At 40.7% G+C, this 17,185-nt stretch overlaps 1 protein-coding gene across 1 annotated transcript in view; it reads right to left on the reverse strand.

Moving 5' to 3' along the window:
• Nucleotides 1-4,711: 4,711 nt before the first annotated feature.
• The window catches only part of Ppp4r2 (protein phosphatase 4 regulatory subunit 2), a 39,979-nt gene continuing 27,505 nt past the window's right edge, over nt 4,712-17,185 (reverse strand). The window contains exons 4-9 of the mRNA XM_032906014.1: nt 13,132-13,225; nt 11,569-11,606; nt 10,048-10,122; nt 9,541-9,684; nt 8,566-8,864; nt 4,712-8,413 (exon numbers count right to left, since the gene is read on the reverse strand). Coding sequence (XP_032761905.1) covers nt 8,097-8,413; nt 8,566-8,864; nt 9,541-9,684; nt 10,048-10,122; nt 11,569-11,606; nt 13,132-13,225 — 967 coding nt within the window. The 3' untranslated portion in view covers nt 4,712-8,096. The remainder of the gene's footprint in view (nt 8,414-8,565; nt 8,865-9,540; nt 9,685-10,047; nt 10,123-11,568; nt 11,607-13,131; nt 13,226-17,185) is intronic.

Below are 17,185 nucleotides of genomic sequence, written 5' to 3' on the forward strand. Positions count from 1 at the left end.
CTTCCTTCCCTTCTTCTTTCCTTCCTTCCCTTCTTCTTTCCTTCCTTCCCTTCTTTCTTCCCTTCTTCCTTCCTCCCTTTTTTTCCTTTCTTCTTTCCTTCCTTCTGTCTTTTTTAAAAGAAAAAACCAACACCATCTTGCAGATTGACTCATGACCACAAGGGGGCACCATGAGGCCACTCATCTGATCCATCCGCGCGATGGCTTGGTTTGGTACACTGGCAAATTGGCGATTTTTCTTCTGTCTAAGCCATAAAACTCTAAGTGGGAACACTTATTTGGGGCGGCAGACTAAGAAGCTACCTGTTGAGACCGTGATAGCACTAACAAAACGTATGATTTCTTCTTGGTGCCTGAGGCTTTATAACAACTGCGATTCAAGCTTTTTTTTGTCCTAGGTTTGTTTTTAAGTCAGAGTTGGGAGAAATGTACAGAGAGCAACAGCAGTGAGCATCCACTGAGGAAACCGGACATCCTGTTAGCTGACGCCTTCAGAAAGTCTTTCTTCACATGGAACCTTCAAAAGAGTGAAGACGGGCTGTGAACATGGGTGCTCACGAGGTCAGTCAGATCCCCCCCCTCCCTCCGCGTGCGCGCTCGCTCGCTCGCGCTCTGTGTGTGTGTGTGTGCGCGTGCGTGTGTGTGTGTGTGTGTGTGTGTGTGTGTGTGTGTGTGTGTGTGTGTGTGTGTGTGTGTGTTTGTAGGGGAGATGGGAGAGGCGGGAGAGGAGAGGGGGGAGCAGAGAGAGAGAGGGGAGGAGAGGGGAGAGGGGGAGAGGGGAGAAGGAAAGAGAGGGGAGCGGGAGATGAAGACAGAGACAGAGGAAGAGGAAGAAGTAGAGAGGAAAAGGGAGAAGCACAGGGAAGGAAGGGAGAGAGACAGGGAAAGGGAGTAGGAGGGAGGGAGGGAGGGAGGGAGGGAGGGAGGGAGGGATGGAGAGAGAGAGAGAGAACCAACAAGCAGTGGAGGCATTTGAACCCCACCCACTTTTAAATATTGATTCCTTCCGAGGGGGCTTGAATAATGCCATTACTAAGATCAGCTGATGAGTTTGGAAGAAGTAGGGAAAAGGGAACAGGAAAGGATTTTTAATGAGCACCAAGTTATTACAAACTTCCCTTGTACAGACAAGAGTTAGACAAAAGGAAAAAACTGAACTTGAGATCCTATTCAGTGTTCACACCGCCGTGTGTCCCTAAAGAAATGAATCAGCCTCTGAGATGCTGTCTTATCTCCGAAGAGGAGACGATAGCAGGATCTACTTCCTGGGTTGAGGTGGGTAAGAGGTAGGAAGTGGTTGCCTCACTCTGCTCCTGCAAAATAACCTCTGTATGACCTTTATTTCAGGTTATGTGACTTGGAGCCCAGTGAGTGGCACTTCTTGATGTCAACTTTAAAAGTAAAATGACTCCACGTCTGTGGATGATAAAATGACCCCTTTCGCTTCACTCAAAAGATGCCAGGAAAGCTTGCAAATGTTTTGCTTTGTTTGTGATGGGGTTGCACTATCCAGCCCAGGTTGACCTTGAACTCTCAACCTTCCTGCCTCAGCCTCCCAAGTTCCGGGATTTCCATGCCCAGCTTTAATAGCACACTTCTCAGGTGAGCTGAGGAAATGTGTGTCATTCTCAGTTTCACCATTTACCCCAGGCCTCATAACCAGGGTGGGTTTAAGAACCGACTCTCTTGGTCCTCTCTCTCTCTCTCTCTCTCTCTCTCTCTCTCTCTCTCTCTCTCTCAGTGGACATGACGTCAGATCAGTGGCTAAAATACAAGCAGTTTTGGAAAATGTGGCTCAGAAAGTAAAGGCGCTTGCTGCTCACGCCTGAGCCCTCTCCTTGAGTTTGATCCCTGAAGCCTACATTAGGACAGAGAATGGACTCCTGTGAGCTGTTCTCTGCAGGGTGTCCTCATTCCCCACCCACACAAAAAATAAAACACAATACATGCTTTTTTGAAAAGGTAGGGGTTGGAGAGATGGCTCAGCAGTTAAGGGCACTGACTGCTCTTCCAGAGGTCCTGAGTTCAATTCCCAGCAACCACATGGTGGCTCACAACCATCTGTAATGGGATCTGATGCCCTCATCTGTCACGTAGGTCTGCATGCAGATAGAACCCTAATACATAAAATAAATAAATCTTTTTTAAAAAAGGAAAAAAAAACAGTTAATGGGGCTGGTGAGATGGCTCACGGCTCACTGATACTGACACTGGCTGCTTTTTCCAGGTTCGATTCCTACCACCTACATGACAGTTCACAACAGCCTGACTCCAGTTGCAGGGGATCCAATGGCCTCTTCTGGCTTCCACAAGTACATTAGATACACAGACATGCACACAGCCAAAACGCTGATACACATAAAGTAATACTAAATATCAAAAAAAATGTTTTTAAAACCACTTTAATGTGGAGGCTGACCTTTAAGCACCGATTCCCCACATGTCACAAAAGTCCTGGTTTTCTTTGGATCTCTGTTCCAACCACCAAAATGAGGAGTTTTCCTTTTCCATCCACGATGTCTAAGGAGATGGGTCTATCACCTAAGAGTTCTACTGGAGCGACCAAGGCAGTCTCCAAAGCCGTCGTGCTGGGCACTCTAGAAGACCTTTCTAGCACTGACCGTCCTGCTGTGAGCTTTTGAATGAGAATTCCGATGGGAACACTGTCTGCAGGGACTGACTGACCTGTCTGAACCGCAGTTCTATTGAGAAGTTGGAGTGTTGCAGGCTCAGCGACTCAGTACCTTAGTTCAGGCTAGTTCTGATGCTCTGGAAGAACCGCCATTCCTTGCCCACCTCTTCCTCAAAATTAGCATCATGTGACTAATGGATAATAACCTTTTGGAATCTATTGACTCAGCAGACCACTAGTTTCCACCAACCCAAAAGCTAAGAATGTCATCAGATAGCATCTAAGACCTACCGAAAAGCTCCCCTGAGCTCCCTGTGCTGAATCTGCCTCTCTGGTGTTCTCGCCAATACATTTTAAACTTGCCTTGATTTATGACGTTCTACGACCTATCCAACTATAAGGCTTCATGAGACTGCTTCCACACTGGAAATGGAATTTGGAGTTACCTAAATCTATGTTCACAGGTCATGGCTACTCAAAATGGCTCCAGAACAAACTGTCTTGCTCCCTTTAAGATGAGAGCTGTGGTTTTCGCATGGACACCTTAGACGGCACTTTAGCCAGCCAAGTCACCCAGTCATTGCATTGCAGCCTTAGATCTGCCTGCCTCCATCTTCAGCTCATGGCCCCCTTGCTGCTGGCTCTTAGCCACTGGGATTTGGTCTCTTGGAAAAGAGTGTCAGAGTGTGTAAATAACTATGTTTCTGTGTTTTGTTTGTTTTAAAGTTGGGGCCCTCAATGGAGGAGAGTCACACACTGTGCTCAGTGTGCTATTTCAAAGGTATCCTACAAAAGGATACCTTCCATGCCAGCTCTGTCCCCCACTGTTGAGGATCAAGCGCTCACCGCTATCTTAATGTGTATTTATCTCCTGAACCCCCCAGCTGGAGTTTGAAGTTATGAACACATGAGTATGTATCACATAACTGATGGCTCTTCCAGAGAAGTTGAAGTTCTGCCTCTCAACTTGGAAACGTAGACATGTCTCTGGAACTCACAGCTGGTACCACCTAGAGGAGGCACAGTGGTCACACTGAAGTCACTCTAGCCAAGGTGAGGGTGGAGGTGATCTTACATGGATGTAGCAACTAACGCCCACCAGAGCCTGTTAGACTCCTAACAGACTGCCCTCTTGTTTTGGTGATTACCCAGGCAACAAGTTGTGGCAGAGTTAGGATTCAAACCCAAGAAATCTGGCCGGCTTCAATTCATATGCAGACACGCACATGCGCACACGGTGCTATGCTCCATGGGTAAGGGAAAGGGTTTAAGTGGGGTATGTGGAAATAAAAGCAGCAAAACAGAAATTGAATTTGTCTTATTTGTGCTATTGCTGGGTGTATGTAAGCTATCCAGAAACTAGAGGTGAAGAGCTGAAGAGATCCACGTTATCTGGTGTCCTTGGCAGGACATTAGGGCAGACCATCCTGACCTCCCTCATAACCAAAAAGTCCAATCACCCAATTCTTACTTGCCTCCCTTTTTATGTGTATAGATGTTTTGTGTGCATGTATGTCTCTCTACCATATGCCCATACCACCTAAGGATGAAGTCAGATCCCCCAGGAATAATTGTGAACCAACATGTGGGTGCAAGGAATCGAACCCAGGATCAACATTCAAAATGTATTTTTGCTACTCATTTCTGGGTACTAAAAATTTTTTGTATGCCAAACCTAAAGACCATGAACTCTAAACTGGCCACCCAATTCCTGGAAGGACAAGTCAATTCTAAATTTCCATTATTACTGCCAATTCTGTGACATCACAAAGGTCACTCAGGAATGAGAAATAAGAAATCTTGATGCTCTCATCCTACCCTGCAACACTTACCATGCAGGTGCCTCAAGGTGGGGTTTCTCAGATGATTCCCACACACACATAAATCAGTACATGAAAACTAATGCCATGTTATGTCAACAGAGACCCGCATACAGGCCTGGGACCCAACCGCCCATGCTACCCATCTCCCTGATGACACCCTCATGTATTAAACATCATCCCTGTGGCTCCTCCCTGAAGGGCAATGGGGAAGAGACAGATGTATCCAAATAGTAAATAAAGTGATTCCACACATGAGAACATTCTAGTTCATACTTTATTGCATTATGAAAATAATACATTTATTTGGCAAAGTGATCGATCTAGGCTCCAAATTGTAAGAGAATTCTGGTGTCCGGACTATTTTTTAAATGTGAGATATATGAATCATGGCCAGTGCATACTAGCATCCTCGTTAGGTCAATAACCCCATCACGATAGTTTTCATAATTCCATGAAATTACAAGGTGTTTTTGCATCCATTCATCTTATTAGAACAAATCTTAAGAACTGATCTTCATTTTGTCAAAACCAATAGATCTAAGAAACTCCTGCTCAAGAGACAGTTTGAAACACTACCCAGAGTAGTTTGCTTTGGCTCTGCAGTTACATTTCCACCCTCGGTACAGGCTTCACATTCAAAATTGCAGCAGCTTCAGGCTCTGCCCAGCACCGTTCAAGCTAGTACATTACATACATTATTTGAAAAATTGATTTTACAAATGCATAAATACATGCCTATCTACACTGCCAAAATAAAACACAGGGATCTCAATGCTTTAAGACTTTCCGATGCAGGATTCCTGGAACAGCTTTCCAAAGCCAGAGCTATAACTCCACTGCTCTGGAGTTCCACATGGGAAAGGCTGTACTTGTGACGAACACTAAGTGGATTAAAGTTATCTAACACTCAAAATATATTTCCATTACGTCTTTTCTGCTACATTTTCAGAACTGAAGAAGTTTTCAAAAACAGTTCCACTTTTTAAAGAGAAGTGACAAAACCATGTCATATGTATACTGTCTCAGTGGCATTGGCCAGTTCTTGCATTAGGATTGGGAATGGAGAAACATGTTAGGATCTGTTCAAGACAAAGAGCCAGCTACTTCAGCCTCCAAAGCCTCGCCTCTCCCTTGGATCTTCTCACAGGACTTTGCTGGGTACATTAAGGAAATGTGCCTAAAACTTGCCTTTTCATCATTCACATATGACTGAGTTGTTAGAACTGATGCTTTCCTTGCATTTCCTGTAAGTGCATCTAACAAGACTTGTGAAAATGGACTTCCAAGGGGCCAATGCATCCACAGCCTGAACATGGTTTCACAATGTGAATATTGCAACTGCCCTAGAGACCTTTCACCAGTACCCTACACGTATCTGCATAAACAGCAACAACTTTCATCTATGATAACATAGGAGTAGCTAATAAATATTAAAGCTATTAAACTATAGATTAAAATGCAGACCTCTCATAGAATTGAGTGATGTCATTTTGGTACAGTCACCATTATTAATTGTACTTTATTTAATAAAGAAATACATTTCCCCTTGCAAAGATAGCAATTGCAAGTTTACAAATAAAACCACAGTCCTCTATTCATGATGCTAAATCTTCACCTTTTAACCAGCAGCGAACTGATGTTTGTGAATGGTCCGTGGCACCATAAAGAAAGACTATCAAAGGTCACAGGAGCTTAGAGAACAGGTTTATTGACAACAATCTCATAAATACCCTAAGGAAAATCTCAAAAATTCTAAACCTAAAATGTTTAAAATCTGCTCTTACTGGCAATCCCTCAACTAAATAGAGTAACAAGTCATTACAAATGAATGTCACACTTAAAACTTGCTTCATTTTAACCTTTTTGCCAAAACCCTTTTGAGTTACATTTGATTTTCACCCCTCTTGGGTGCAGTAAATCAACATTCATTTTATTAGATTCATAAAATCCAGCTGCTGTGAACCTGAAGGTCATCAGTCAGTAGTATATTACTTTATGAACAAACGGAGCCAAATATCTTTTTAGCCATAGTAATGTCTAAGCAGTCAAAATCCAAACCTTGTGGTTCCCCTCCAAATCGCCCAAAACTTAGGATACAGTGTGAGAAACTGTTTGCATCAGCTAGTAAGTCCATCTGTGTACCTCAGATGTCTCAAACTAAAAAAAGGATTTTTTTGTATTTTGATAAAAATGTACTCGAATATTTCATAACATTAATATTTATTGCTTTATATGAATACTGTATTGAAAGCCAAGCATTCGGTTACACACGAAATTATACAATTATATACCGCTTCACAAAGGCAGTGAACACATTACAGTCTACAAAATCTACTTTACAGAAATTTAAAAATTCTAAATATCAAAAAGTACAGCTGAAGAAACAGGTATAAATTTGGCAGCCAGTAATTCTGACAGGGAAGTTGCAGCTTGCATGACTTTAAGTATGTGAATTTGAAAATGTTGAGTTTAGAGTAATAACCATTGTGCTTTGTGTTGATCTGAAAAATATAACACTGGCTGTTGAAGAAGCATGTTCAAAAATATTAATTCACTTCAAAATGTTATACAAATCATGGTGGTTTCTGTGTACCCTAAAGCTTCAGTCATCTAATCTTAGCTCAGGTACATTACTGAAGGACTCTATGAATTCTTACAGTGACGTTTCACACCAGTGCCATGCGCACACAGGGTAATTCAGAAAGACAGATGTAACGTTGACAATGTGCAGGAAAGCAATCAAGGGTTATGGGCTGTGGGCTCCTCTGAGATGGTGTCACGTCAGCTCCTAAGCGCTCATTCTACACACAGTAAGCTAATGCTGGAGCGCAACTCCCAAGATAAAGCACGCTGTCTCATAAATAATGAAGTCTTTTTCTCAGGCACCTTAGAAGTATACAAAAGAATTCAGTTTGCACAGATCTCTTGGAATGTGTTTAACCTGGTATTTCAATAGACTTAAAGATTCCCAGGGTTTCACAGGGGCCAGATTTTTGTCTCAATTACTCAGAAGAGAAAGAAAATGTCTTCTGAAAGAAGTGAACTCAGTTATTACCAATAAAAAAGTATCCACTGTATTCATCTCTTATAGAAACAGAAAAATATAACATTCCCCCAGGATAATCTACATATGTATATAGGACTTAAAGTCCCATTGTACAGTCCAACAATAAAAACCTGAAACCACATGAAACCCTATAATTCACATGTTAACATGTTTAAACTATGACCAAAATATGAAACTGCTAGAGACAAAGACAAAAATCTTCCTTGTGTATGTATAAACCAAATGAGATCATCTTTAAAGTTTTCAAAATTATAATTATCTTCCAGTTTAAAAACTTTAATTCTAAATTAAAAAAAAAAATCTATACACAAACCACTGATTTGAGTACACCAGGAAAAAAAACAAACAAAAAACCAAACAAAACAAGAAAATCAGCAATAAGCGGGACCCAGAGGAGCCGGTATTCACAGCTCTTCCACGTACAACTCTTTCAGGGTTTATTCTTAAGGTTCTTTATTTTACAGCCTGTTTCTCTTGTAAAACTAAAGGTCCACTTTATTTATTACTTAAAAGTTTTATACAGTGTAAAACCAGAACTGTATGTAAAATACTGCCTCTAAGTGTTTTTAAGTAGTTATTCTTGTTCCACTGGTTCATCTGTGACTTCTGTGGCTTCATCATTCTCCATGGCTGACCCTGACACACACTCTCCAGTTTTCCTGGCAGGGGGCCCTCCTGACTCCTGTGTCTCCCGGCAGTCAGAGCCACCCCTCGAGGCCCCGGCACTGTCACTCCTTTCTGAAGCGGAGTCTGTCTGAGATGGAGACGCACCAGAGCCCTCCGTCTGATGGCTCTCCTCTGAAGTCTCTTCGTTCACAGTTAAGGCATCATCAGATTCCTTTTCTTGATTTTTTCTTTCTGGAACCATTTCTCTTGGTGTCATAAATGACTCTGGAAATAAACAAATGTTGCAGTTAATTTTCAAAATACACCCAGTTAAGTTTCTTGATTTCTGTGTCTATAGCTCATGGCTCCGCGAACTCAGCAGCAAGCACACAGGAACCCCGTGTACACGTATGTGGGAAAGAAGGAGTGATCGCCACCCCCTCTCTCACCTTCCTCCTCCTCCTCCTCCTCCTCCTCCTCCTCTTCTGTACAGTGCTGCCTGGTTCGACTTTCTCTGTCCTTCTCAGGGGGCGATGATGCTGTTTCTGTTTCCTCTGCTCTAACTGAAGAGACTTCACTGGACACCGCTTGGCTAGCTGTCTCTCGGACGTCACATTCATCGTCAAACTTCAGTCTTTTCGCCTCACGTTCCTCAGATTCCACAGTATCTTCATCTGGATGTTTGTTTTTACCAGAGCTTGGAGAGGAAACTTCTGAATCAGATGCTGAAGAATCACTGCAGATGGTTTGTTAAAGTGTCATTAATAAAATTACTTTCCTCATAATTTGCATTCTCACCTCTAATTTTAAGTTTAAGAAACTGACTGTGAAATTAAATGGTAGTATCTGCGTTAAGAAAACCATTTCCAAAGCAACCTGAACTGTTTCATGAACATTCCCATTAGGACCAATTTGTCAGGTTCTGGGAGCTTTCTGGAAAACTCTAGGAAATCTTGTCTACATTCATCTTCAGCTGTACTGATGCAATACATAAGCCCTGTCCCTTCGGTCACTTTAAGGCCTGTTCTGTCCCTCAAACCCATGGAAAGTTCTGGGACTCCCAGGGCACCAAAGCCTAAAGACCTCCAAGTACATACACAGAGCCTCCCTTACAAGTACACACCAAATCATGTATCCCCTTTATATATGAATCACTGCTAGGGGACACAATACCTAATGCAAACGAGCACTCTGGGCACAGGGGACAAAGTCTATAGCTAACCAGGACAGATGCAAACGTTCTCCTTCTCCCTCAATTACTTTTGATCTTTTACTGACTAAATCTTTCAAACCCATAGATGGAGCCCATTAAATACGGAAGGTCCATTCTATCTTGTAAATAGTAAATCATGCTATAAAACCTTTAACAGATGCTATGCATTTCTTGCTCTTTAAATATAAAACACACAAACCTGTGTCCTTTCTCTTCACTTAGCTGTAGGTCTGAATCTCTGCTATCTGTGCTCTCAGGCAAACCATTTGTTGTTAAGGGGGCTGACAAAGAAAGCTTTGGTCGATTAAGTGGCCTGGGTGTTCCAGGCCCATTTATATTAGACCTATAATGAGATAAATGAACATCATTTTCTACTTTTAGAAATAATATAAAAATAAAAATAAACAAAAATAAGCGCGCGTACACACATACACACATACACACACACACACACACACACACACACACACACACACACACACATCACCCCTTCCAAACTACACATCACAAGTATTTGCAATAATTCTGGCTTTTGGATCTGTGCCTTACCCTATATTAGCAAATGTAGCCTGGTGTCTCCAACACATATCTTCCCCATAAAATGTTTATTTAAAAAACAAAGTATACTGAGCCTTAACTCAAATACTACCAGAAAACAGACACTCTGGGCAATTTTAAAAAAGAAAATAAACCACAATATTCTCACCTGTCAGTATAGTTTGGGGAGTTTCCAGGAAACATAACACCATTCATTCTGTTTAAACTATTAGAATTGTTCTTCCTGTAATTGAAACAAAACAACAACAACAACAACAACAACAAACAAAACACTTCAGGTGAGCATGGTAGTGTATGACTTTAATCCTAACACTGAAAGGCTGAGGAAGTAGAGCTCTGTGAGCTCAAGGCCAGCCTGGACCATAACAAGTTCCAAGTCAGCCAGGGCCACAGACTCAGACCATGTCTCAAAATAAAATAAAGCCATAAAGAAGAAACTGAAGGAAGGAGGTCATGAATGGCTACTTTGTAAGAATCTGGGTATAGGTCTGGAGTGATTACTCAGCAGGAAGAGTCCAAGCCGCTCTTCCAGAGGACTTGCGTTCTGTTCCCAGCACCCACACGGAGGCTCACAACCATCCATTAACCCCTTCTCCATAAGAGCTAATGCCCACCTTCAGAACACCATGGCATACACATGGCATACTTACATACATTCAGGTAAAAACACTCACACACATAAGCAAAATAAATACATTAGAAAGAAAAATCTAAGTCTAGAAGTAGAAGGTCTTGTGTAAACAGCTGCCGAATTCAAACACATTAGCACAGGCACACACCAATATTGAGATTGGTTTTAAAAATAAACTATTAGTCAATGACACTTGCTTCCAAACTCTTGAAATGTCATCTAACTTTACATTCATCAGAAAAGCAAAATATTTAATTCAAAAGGAAATCAATTTTGTAGCATAATTTTTTGGTTCTACCCAGAGACAGCAATAAATTATTTCAGTATCTGATTTAGTTAAAACAAAAAAAAAGGTAAAAAAAAGTTCTGGGGTTGGGGATTTGCTCAGTGGTAGAGCGCTTGCCTAGGGAAGCTAAGGCCCTGGGTTCGGTCCCCAGCTCCAAAAAGAACCAAAAAAAAAAAAAAAAAAGTTCTAAAAATAAAATTTTTGCTTTTAAATAAGTCAGTGGATCTATGCAAGTAGCAGTGTCTTCTTCCCAGCCCTTCTCATGTCCTAGTCTCTGAATGTGCTGGGGTAAGGTTGAGGGGTGAGGGTTCACTAGCCTTCTGAAATTTCTAGGACATCCACAGACAACAAAGAATTATGCATGTGGCCTAAATACTAATGGTGTCATGGCTGAACAGATGTCTGGAATCAAGTCCTTAATTTGGATAGTTATCTTGACAATTAGCAATACCCGTCCATCATGGAGAATACCATGAAGTAAATCTTATTTCACACCTAACTGCCACCCTACAAACACATCTACATGGCCAGAATTGGAGTAATTAACTCGTCTCTTTGGTTCACATCTTTCTACTGGAAGCACCTGAACAGTAGTCTGGCAACATTCTACCTCAGGGACCAGGTGCAGATTACAACGAATGGATGCCACCGTGCTTAGTTACATATGAAATACTAAATGTAGATTGTTTAAATAACACCATTAAAATAACTAGACTACAGTATTATCTACCAAAAGCAGAAAATATACTTACTCTGAAGAAGGACAAACGCAGCTAACAACCATGACATTCTGAAATAACAGAAACCGGTATGTCAGTGAATGGAAGGAAAGCACAGAACATAAAATGTCAACCTTGTGGTAGACTTTCACAACCAGCCTCATGGGCAAGCCTCCATTTACTCCAACACAAAGGACTGGTTAAAAATGAAAGCCAGCAAAAACTACGAGCAGCGAGACTTCCAGGTCTGACTGCAGCAGCCGCTGGCTTGCTTTACCATGTTGGTATTTACCTCAGATGTGTATATGTCTTTGAATTCAAGTCCACAGAACCTTCCCACTGTACAGGTCTCAAGATCAGGCCTCACCTCCACTCCTACCCATCTTTTAAAGCCCTGGAATTCACTAGATAGATCAGGAAGGCCAATTCAGAGATGAATTAGATTGCCTCTGAGTGCTGGAATTAGAGGCTTGTACCACCACACCAAGATTGTTTTCTTGGGTTTGGGGATTTAGCTCAGTGATAGAGCACTTGCCTAGCAAGTGCAAGGCCCTGGGTTCGGTCCCCAGCTCCAGAAAAAAAGAAAGAAAAAAAAAAAAAGAGTGTTTTCTTACAGGAAGGACAATTCCAATAATTTATCAGATAAGTGGCATTATGACCTCTGAAAACTCGTCATCATATTGTAGGGGAGAATGTTGGTTCATTTTAAAATAATTCTTAATACTTTCTTTTAAAAATCATATTTTGGAAGCCAAAGAGAGACCAAACCCCCTCTTTTGGTGATTATACCAGAAAAGTACTTTTAAGTTTGTCTCTTAGTCCTGTCATTCAAATTTCAGAAGAAACAAATTTTGTTCAAATCCCTGGGCTCAGAATGTAAAACACCATAGCACTGATTTGACAAATGCAGGCTGTAATACCCTGTCTGTTCATCTAACACACACACACACACACACACACACACACACACACACACACACACACACACACACACACACACACTTACTTCAAAACACAATTACTTTGGATCCTTAAGCTGAAGTACTGATGACTCCTGAAGTTGACCTTCGGAACCTCATTTATAAACAAAGACTCAGCAAGTTAGGTAACAAAGACTCAGTAGTTAGGTAAGTCCTAACTACTGAAAAATACCAAAGTTAACAGTCCTAAGATTCGGGGTTGGGGATTTAGCTCAGTGGTAGAGCGCTTGCCTAGGAAGCGCAAGGCCCTGGGTTCGGTCCCCAGCTCCGAAAAAAAGAAAAACAGTCCTAAGATTCCATTCCCAGAGTAAAAGAACTGATTTTGAAACAAAACAAACAAAAAAATGGAGTATTTCCATTCTCCAATACTCTTTCCTTTATTACCTTCCACCCATAATCTAAACCAGATCTTTCTAGTCAATATATACCACTTAAATGGTTTTACATTCAAGTTTCCAAGTGCTTCTGACTTTTGGAATTCCACAGTGACATTTACAATGTACTGCTAATTCTCGTGTCTCCGTGGTTTTTTTTTTTTAATGCTTTAACAAAGAAAACAAAATAAAAGTAAATAAGCAGATCTCTTCAAACTTAATTCTCATGATAGAATACATACCTTTTCTACTCCTCTGAGAAATTTGTCAGTTCCTGTATAATTTCTTCTTGGATCTGTTAGCAATTCACATAGTCGTTGAATAGTAAAAGGGATACTGCAAGATAATTTTATAGTTTGAGGATATTAGTGTGAGAAATTAGGAGCAGTTTAAGTAAGCTACAGAGAATGAATGTAGGAGTCACTTAGAGCAATAAAAAGGAACACAGAAAACAGAATAGTGGGCTGGAGAGATGGCTCAGTGGTTAAGAGCACCGATTATTCTTCCAGAGGTCCTGAGTTCAATTCCTAGCAACCACATGGTGGCTCACAACCATTGTACCAGGATCTGATGCCCTCTTCTGGTATGTCTGAAGACAGCTTACAGTACACTCATATGGGTAAAAAATAAATAAATCTTTTTTTTTTAAAAAAGAATGCTTTAAAAACTCATTCCAGAAAAAGATTAGTACAATATTCTAAATTCTGACCACTCAATTTGAACTTTTTTTTATAAAAGAGCTAACATAAACAATTATTCAACAACAGCAAGCTTTCAAGCTTTCTTTTGTTCCCATTTTTACTGAACATCATAAATGATTATGATTCTGTTACTAGAGTATAATAAATTAGTTCTGACACAAAAGTATTTTAAGTAGACTTTCCTCCATTACTAAAACTTTTATACATTTAGTCAAACTTTACTATTTTCTAAAAACTTGTGGGGTTAAATATACTAAACACTTTTGCCAGAATGAAGTTTTCCCTTAAACTTCACAGCAAATCCAAAATATAAGACTTGGAACAATAATCACTTTACAAAGAATTTAGAAGAAATGAGAGAAATGGCTCATCAGTTAAGAGCATTGGATGCTCTTCCAGAGGATTTGAGTCCCAGGACCCACATGCAGCTCACGACTTTCTCTAACTCTAGCCCCAAGGCATCCAACAACACTGGTCTCTGTGGGAAGCAGGCACACATTCAGTAGTACGTAGACATACATGCAGGTAAAACAACATATAGAAACAAAGACATTTTTCAAAAAGGTTTTGGACTCAGAATTATTAGCAATCATCAAAATTACAGCAAAGGGAAATGTGAGTACAAAATGGCATGCTGAAAAAATGCACAAAATACATCTCTGGATTTCAGTGTTTAAAAATTAAATTAAATTAAAACCTACTTATGCTGCTTATGAAGGGAATTTCAAAGCCGTAAATTCACAATGTTCACAGTGCCTTCATTTCCACTCAACAGTCTACCCTACAAGCAATGCAGATACTGTATGGCAATGCCATAACCTGAACCCAATTCCCCTAACACATCAAAACACACACACATCTTTGTACCACACACATCAGGTAGAAATTATAGTAGGTTTTTTTTTACTGAATAAACTATACTTAAATCTCACGCTTTTTTAAAAGACAAGGTTTCACTTTTGTAGACCAAGCTGACCTCAAACTCAGGTATCTGCCTGCTTCTGCATATTCAGTACTACAATTGAAGACACCGTGCCATCATACTTAACAAAACTCACATTCTTGAGGGGAGGGGTGAGAGACAGGGTTTCTCTGTGTAACAGAGCCCTGGCTATCCTAGACTTGCTTCACAGACCAGGTTGGCCTTGAACTCAAGAGTTCTGCCTCAGAGTGCTGGGATTAAAGGCGTGCACCACCACACCCGTCAAAACTTAACATTCTTTTTTTTTTTTAAAGTATTTATGAGTACACTATAGCTGTCTTCAGACACACCAGAAGAGGGCATCGGATCTCATTACAGATGGTTGTGAGCCACCATGTGGTTGCTGGGAACTGAACTCAGGACCTCAGGAAGAGCAGTCAGTGCTCTCAACTGCTGAGCCATCTCTCCAGTCCAAAACATTCTTAACACCAATACTATTTCTTGCATTATGTCAGAGTACGATTTAGAAAATATTGTTCATAATAAAACAAATGTTTTCTGATTAAAATCCAAGGCTCTATCTTTATTCCACCAGCAGTCAAATCTGGACATTGTTCTGCCAAAGAATGTAAAATAAGAAGCAGCATTTGCCTCACATCAGAAGCGGACAACACAAAACAATGTCAAGTACACCAAAGAGACAATCTGAGTACAAAGCTAAGCAGATGACCATAACATCAGACAGCCTAATATTAGAAAACAACAAAAAAATGACAGTTACAGACATGTGGATCGATGGAACAAAACAGAAGACCCAAATGTGTGCATGTTACTATCATCCCACACTTGACAAAGATGCCAAAAACTACACAATGAATAGAAAGACAGCATCTTCAGCAAATAGTGCTGGGGAAACTGGATGTCCACATGTGAAAAACTCAAATAAGACCCATTCTCTATTACCTTGCCCTACTACCATTATAGAAATCCACAAATGTTTAAAATACAAAATCCACAACTGGTGTATCGACAATGCAACCCTTGCTCCTAAGGCTCAGGAACAAAGCCTAAGATGGGGTGGAAAGATTTGCAGGAATCAGAGAACAAAGATGTCTGCTGCTGAACAGTGTCTTCTAGACTTAACAGGGAAGCTACACCATTAAGTCTCAACAGTATTGCTGTCCAAACAATACTTGCACAATGACAACATCAGCTGATGTGTGGGCACGAATCAGGGAACTCAGACAAGGTCCTTCCTCCGGGTGAAGAATCACAGGCAAACCGCAAAAGGCATAGCCACGGTTAAGAGCACTTACTGCTCCTGCCAAAGATCTGGATTTTGACCTTAAAGTATTCCTGCATGCGTAAGGTACACAAACCTATACTTGGGTGTGTATATATATAAAGTTACAGGCAATAAAGGGATACTAAAAGAGAAAATCATTCTTCTTCAGGAATGAGACCCCTGATAAATGATCCAATCCTAAGTGAGTAGCCCAAAACATATATACAGGAGCAACACTCAACTCAGTATGCTACACACTTACATACCATACACAGACAGACAGATGGACGGACAAACAGACACACACACAGTCTCTCTCTGTCTCTCTCTCAAAGGTCATGAATTTGAGAGTAGGGGCAACAGGAGGAAAGGAAGGAGTGGAAATTATGTAAATGTAGTGATTACGCATTTAATTCTAGGGGGAAGGAAAAGGTCCAAAGAGCCATTCACTTTTGTATGTAGCAAGCATGTAGCTTTAGTATTATGTCTTTCTTTTTTACTCAGTCTACACACTATTCATGGAACCTAATAAATATCAAAAACTGAACAGAAGCTGGGTGTGGCAGGGCACAACATTAAAAGCTCTCAGTAGAACAAGGCAGATGGATCTGGGAACTCCAGACCAGTCAGAGATACAAGTGAGACAACAGTGAGATGATGCTGCATCCTTTCAAGGTCCCACAAGCCTGACTGGGGGCAGTGAGGAGGGAATGAAGAAAGGGCAAAGACACACTAACACAGAGAAGCTAAGACCAGGTGGTCTGTGCTCTCAGACAGAGAAACGCTGTAACACCCAGGAAGCTCAGTGTGCTTGTTAGTGTTTACAGGGGAATAAGGAGGTGTAGGAGCGCCATCTTCAGGCCATAAATATCCAGGAGAGGAAAGCTATTGGATTCTTTCTGCACATACTGTCAACATTTACTAGAAGCTTTACCACTCTCCTGGGTCCTTGTCTTGTCAAACACATTCACTCATAATCTCACTTGATCATACGTGACACTGTCTTAAATAAAAGCTGAATAGACTCCTCTCTATACTAAGCCTTAGCAGTTAAATGTACCAACTTCTTTCAATCTTGGCAAAAAGCCAAGATTAAAAGTATATTAATGTTTGTATCAGTCCATATCCCAAAACCAATCTTCAGTATGTCAAAGTTTTTAAACAAGTTAATCATTTCTACTAATACTTATAGTACTCTAATATCTCTATTAAATATGTATCAAAAACTAACTAGTTTTATATAAATCCTACTTTCCAATTTTAAGAATTTTATTTGATTATCATACCAAGACCTATCATCACAAGGCAAGGTGAGGGGATAGGATAAGGAGTACCAAATTATACCAATTCTCAACTAATCATACTATGAAAAAGGAAGAGAAAAAATA

This window comes from Rattus rattus, chromosome 6, assembly GCF_011064425.1.
Source record: "Rattus rattus isolate New Zealand chromosome 6, Rrattus_CSIRO_v1, whole genome shotgun sequence".
NCBI lineage: Eukaryota > Metazoa > Chordata > Mammalia > Rodentia > Muridae > Rattus > Rattus rattus.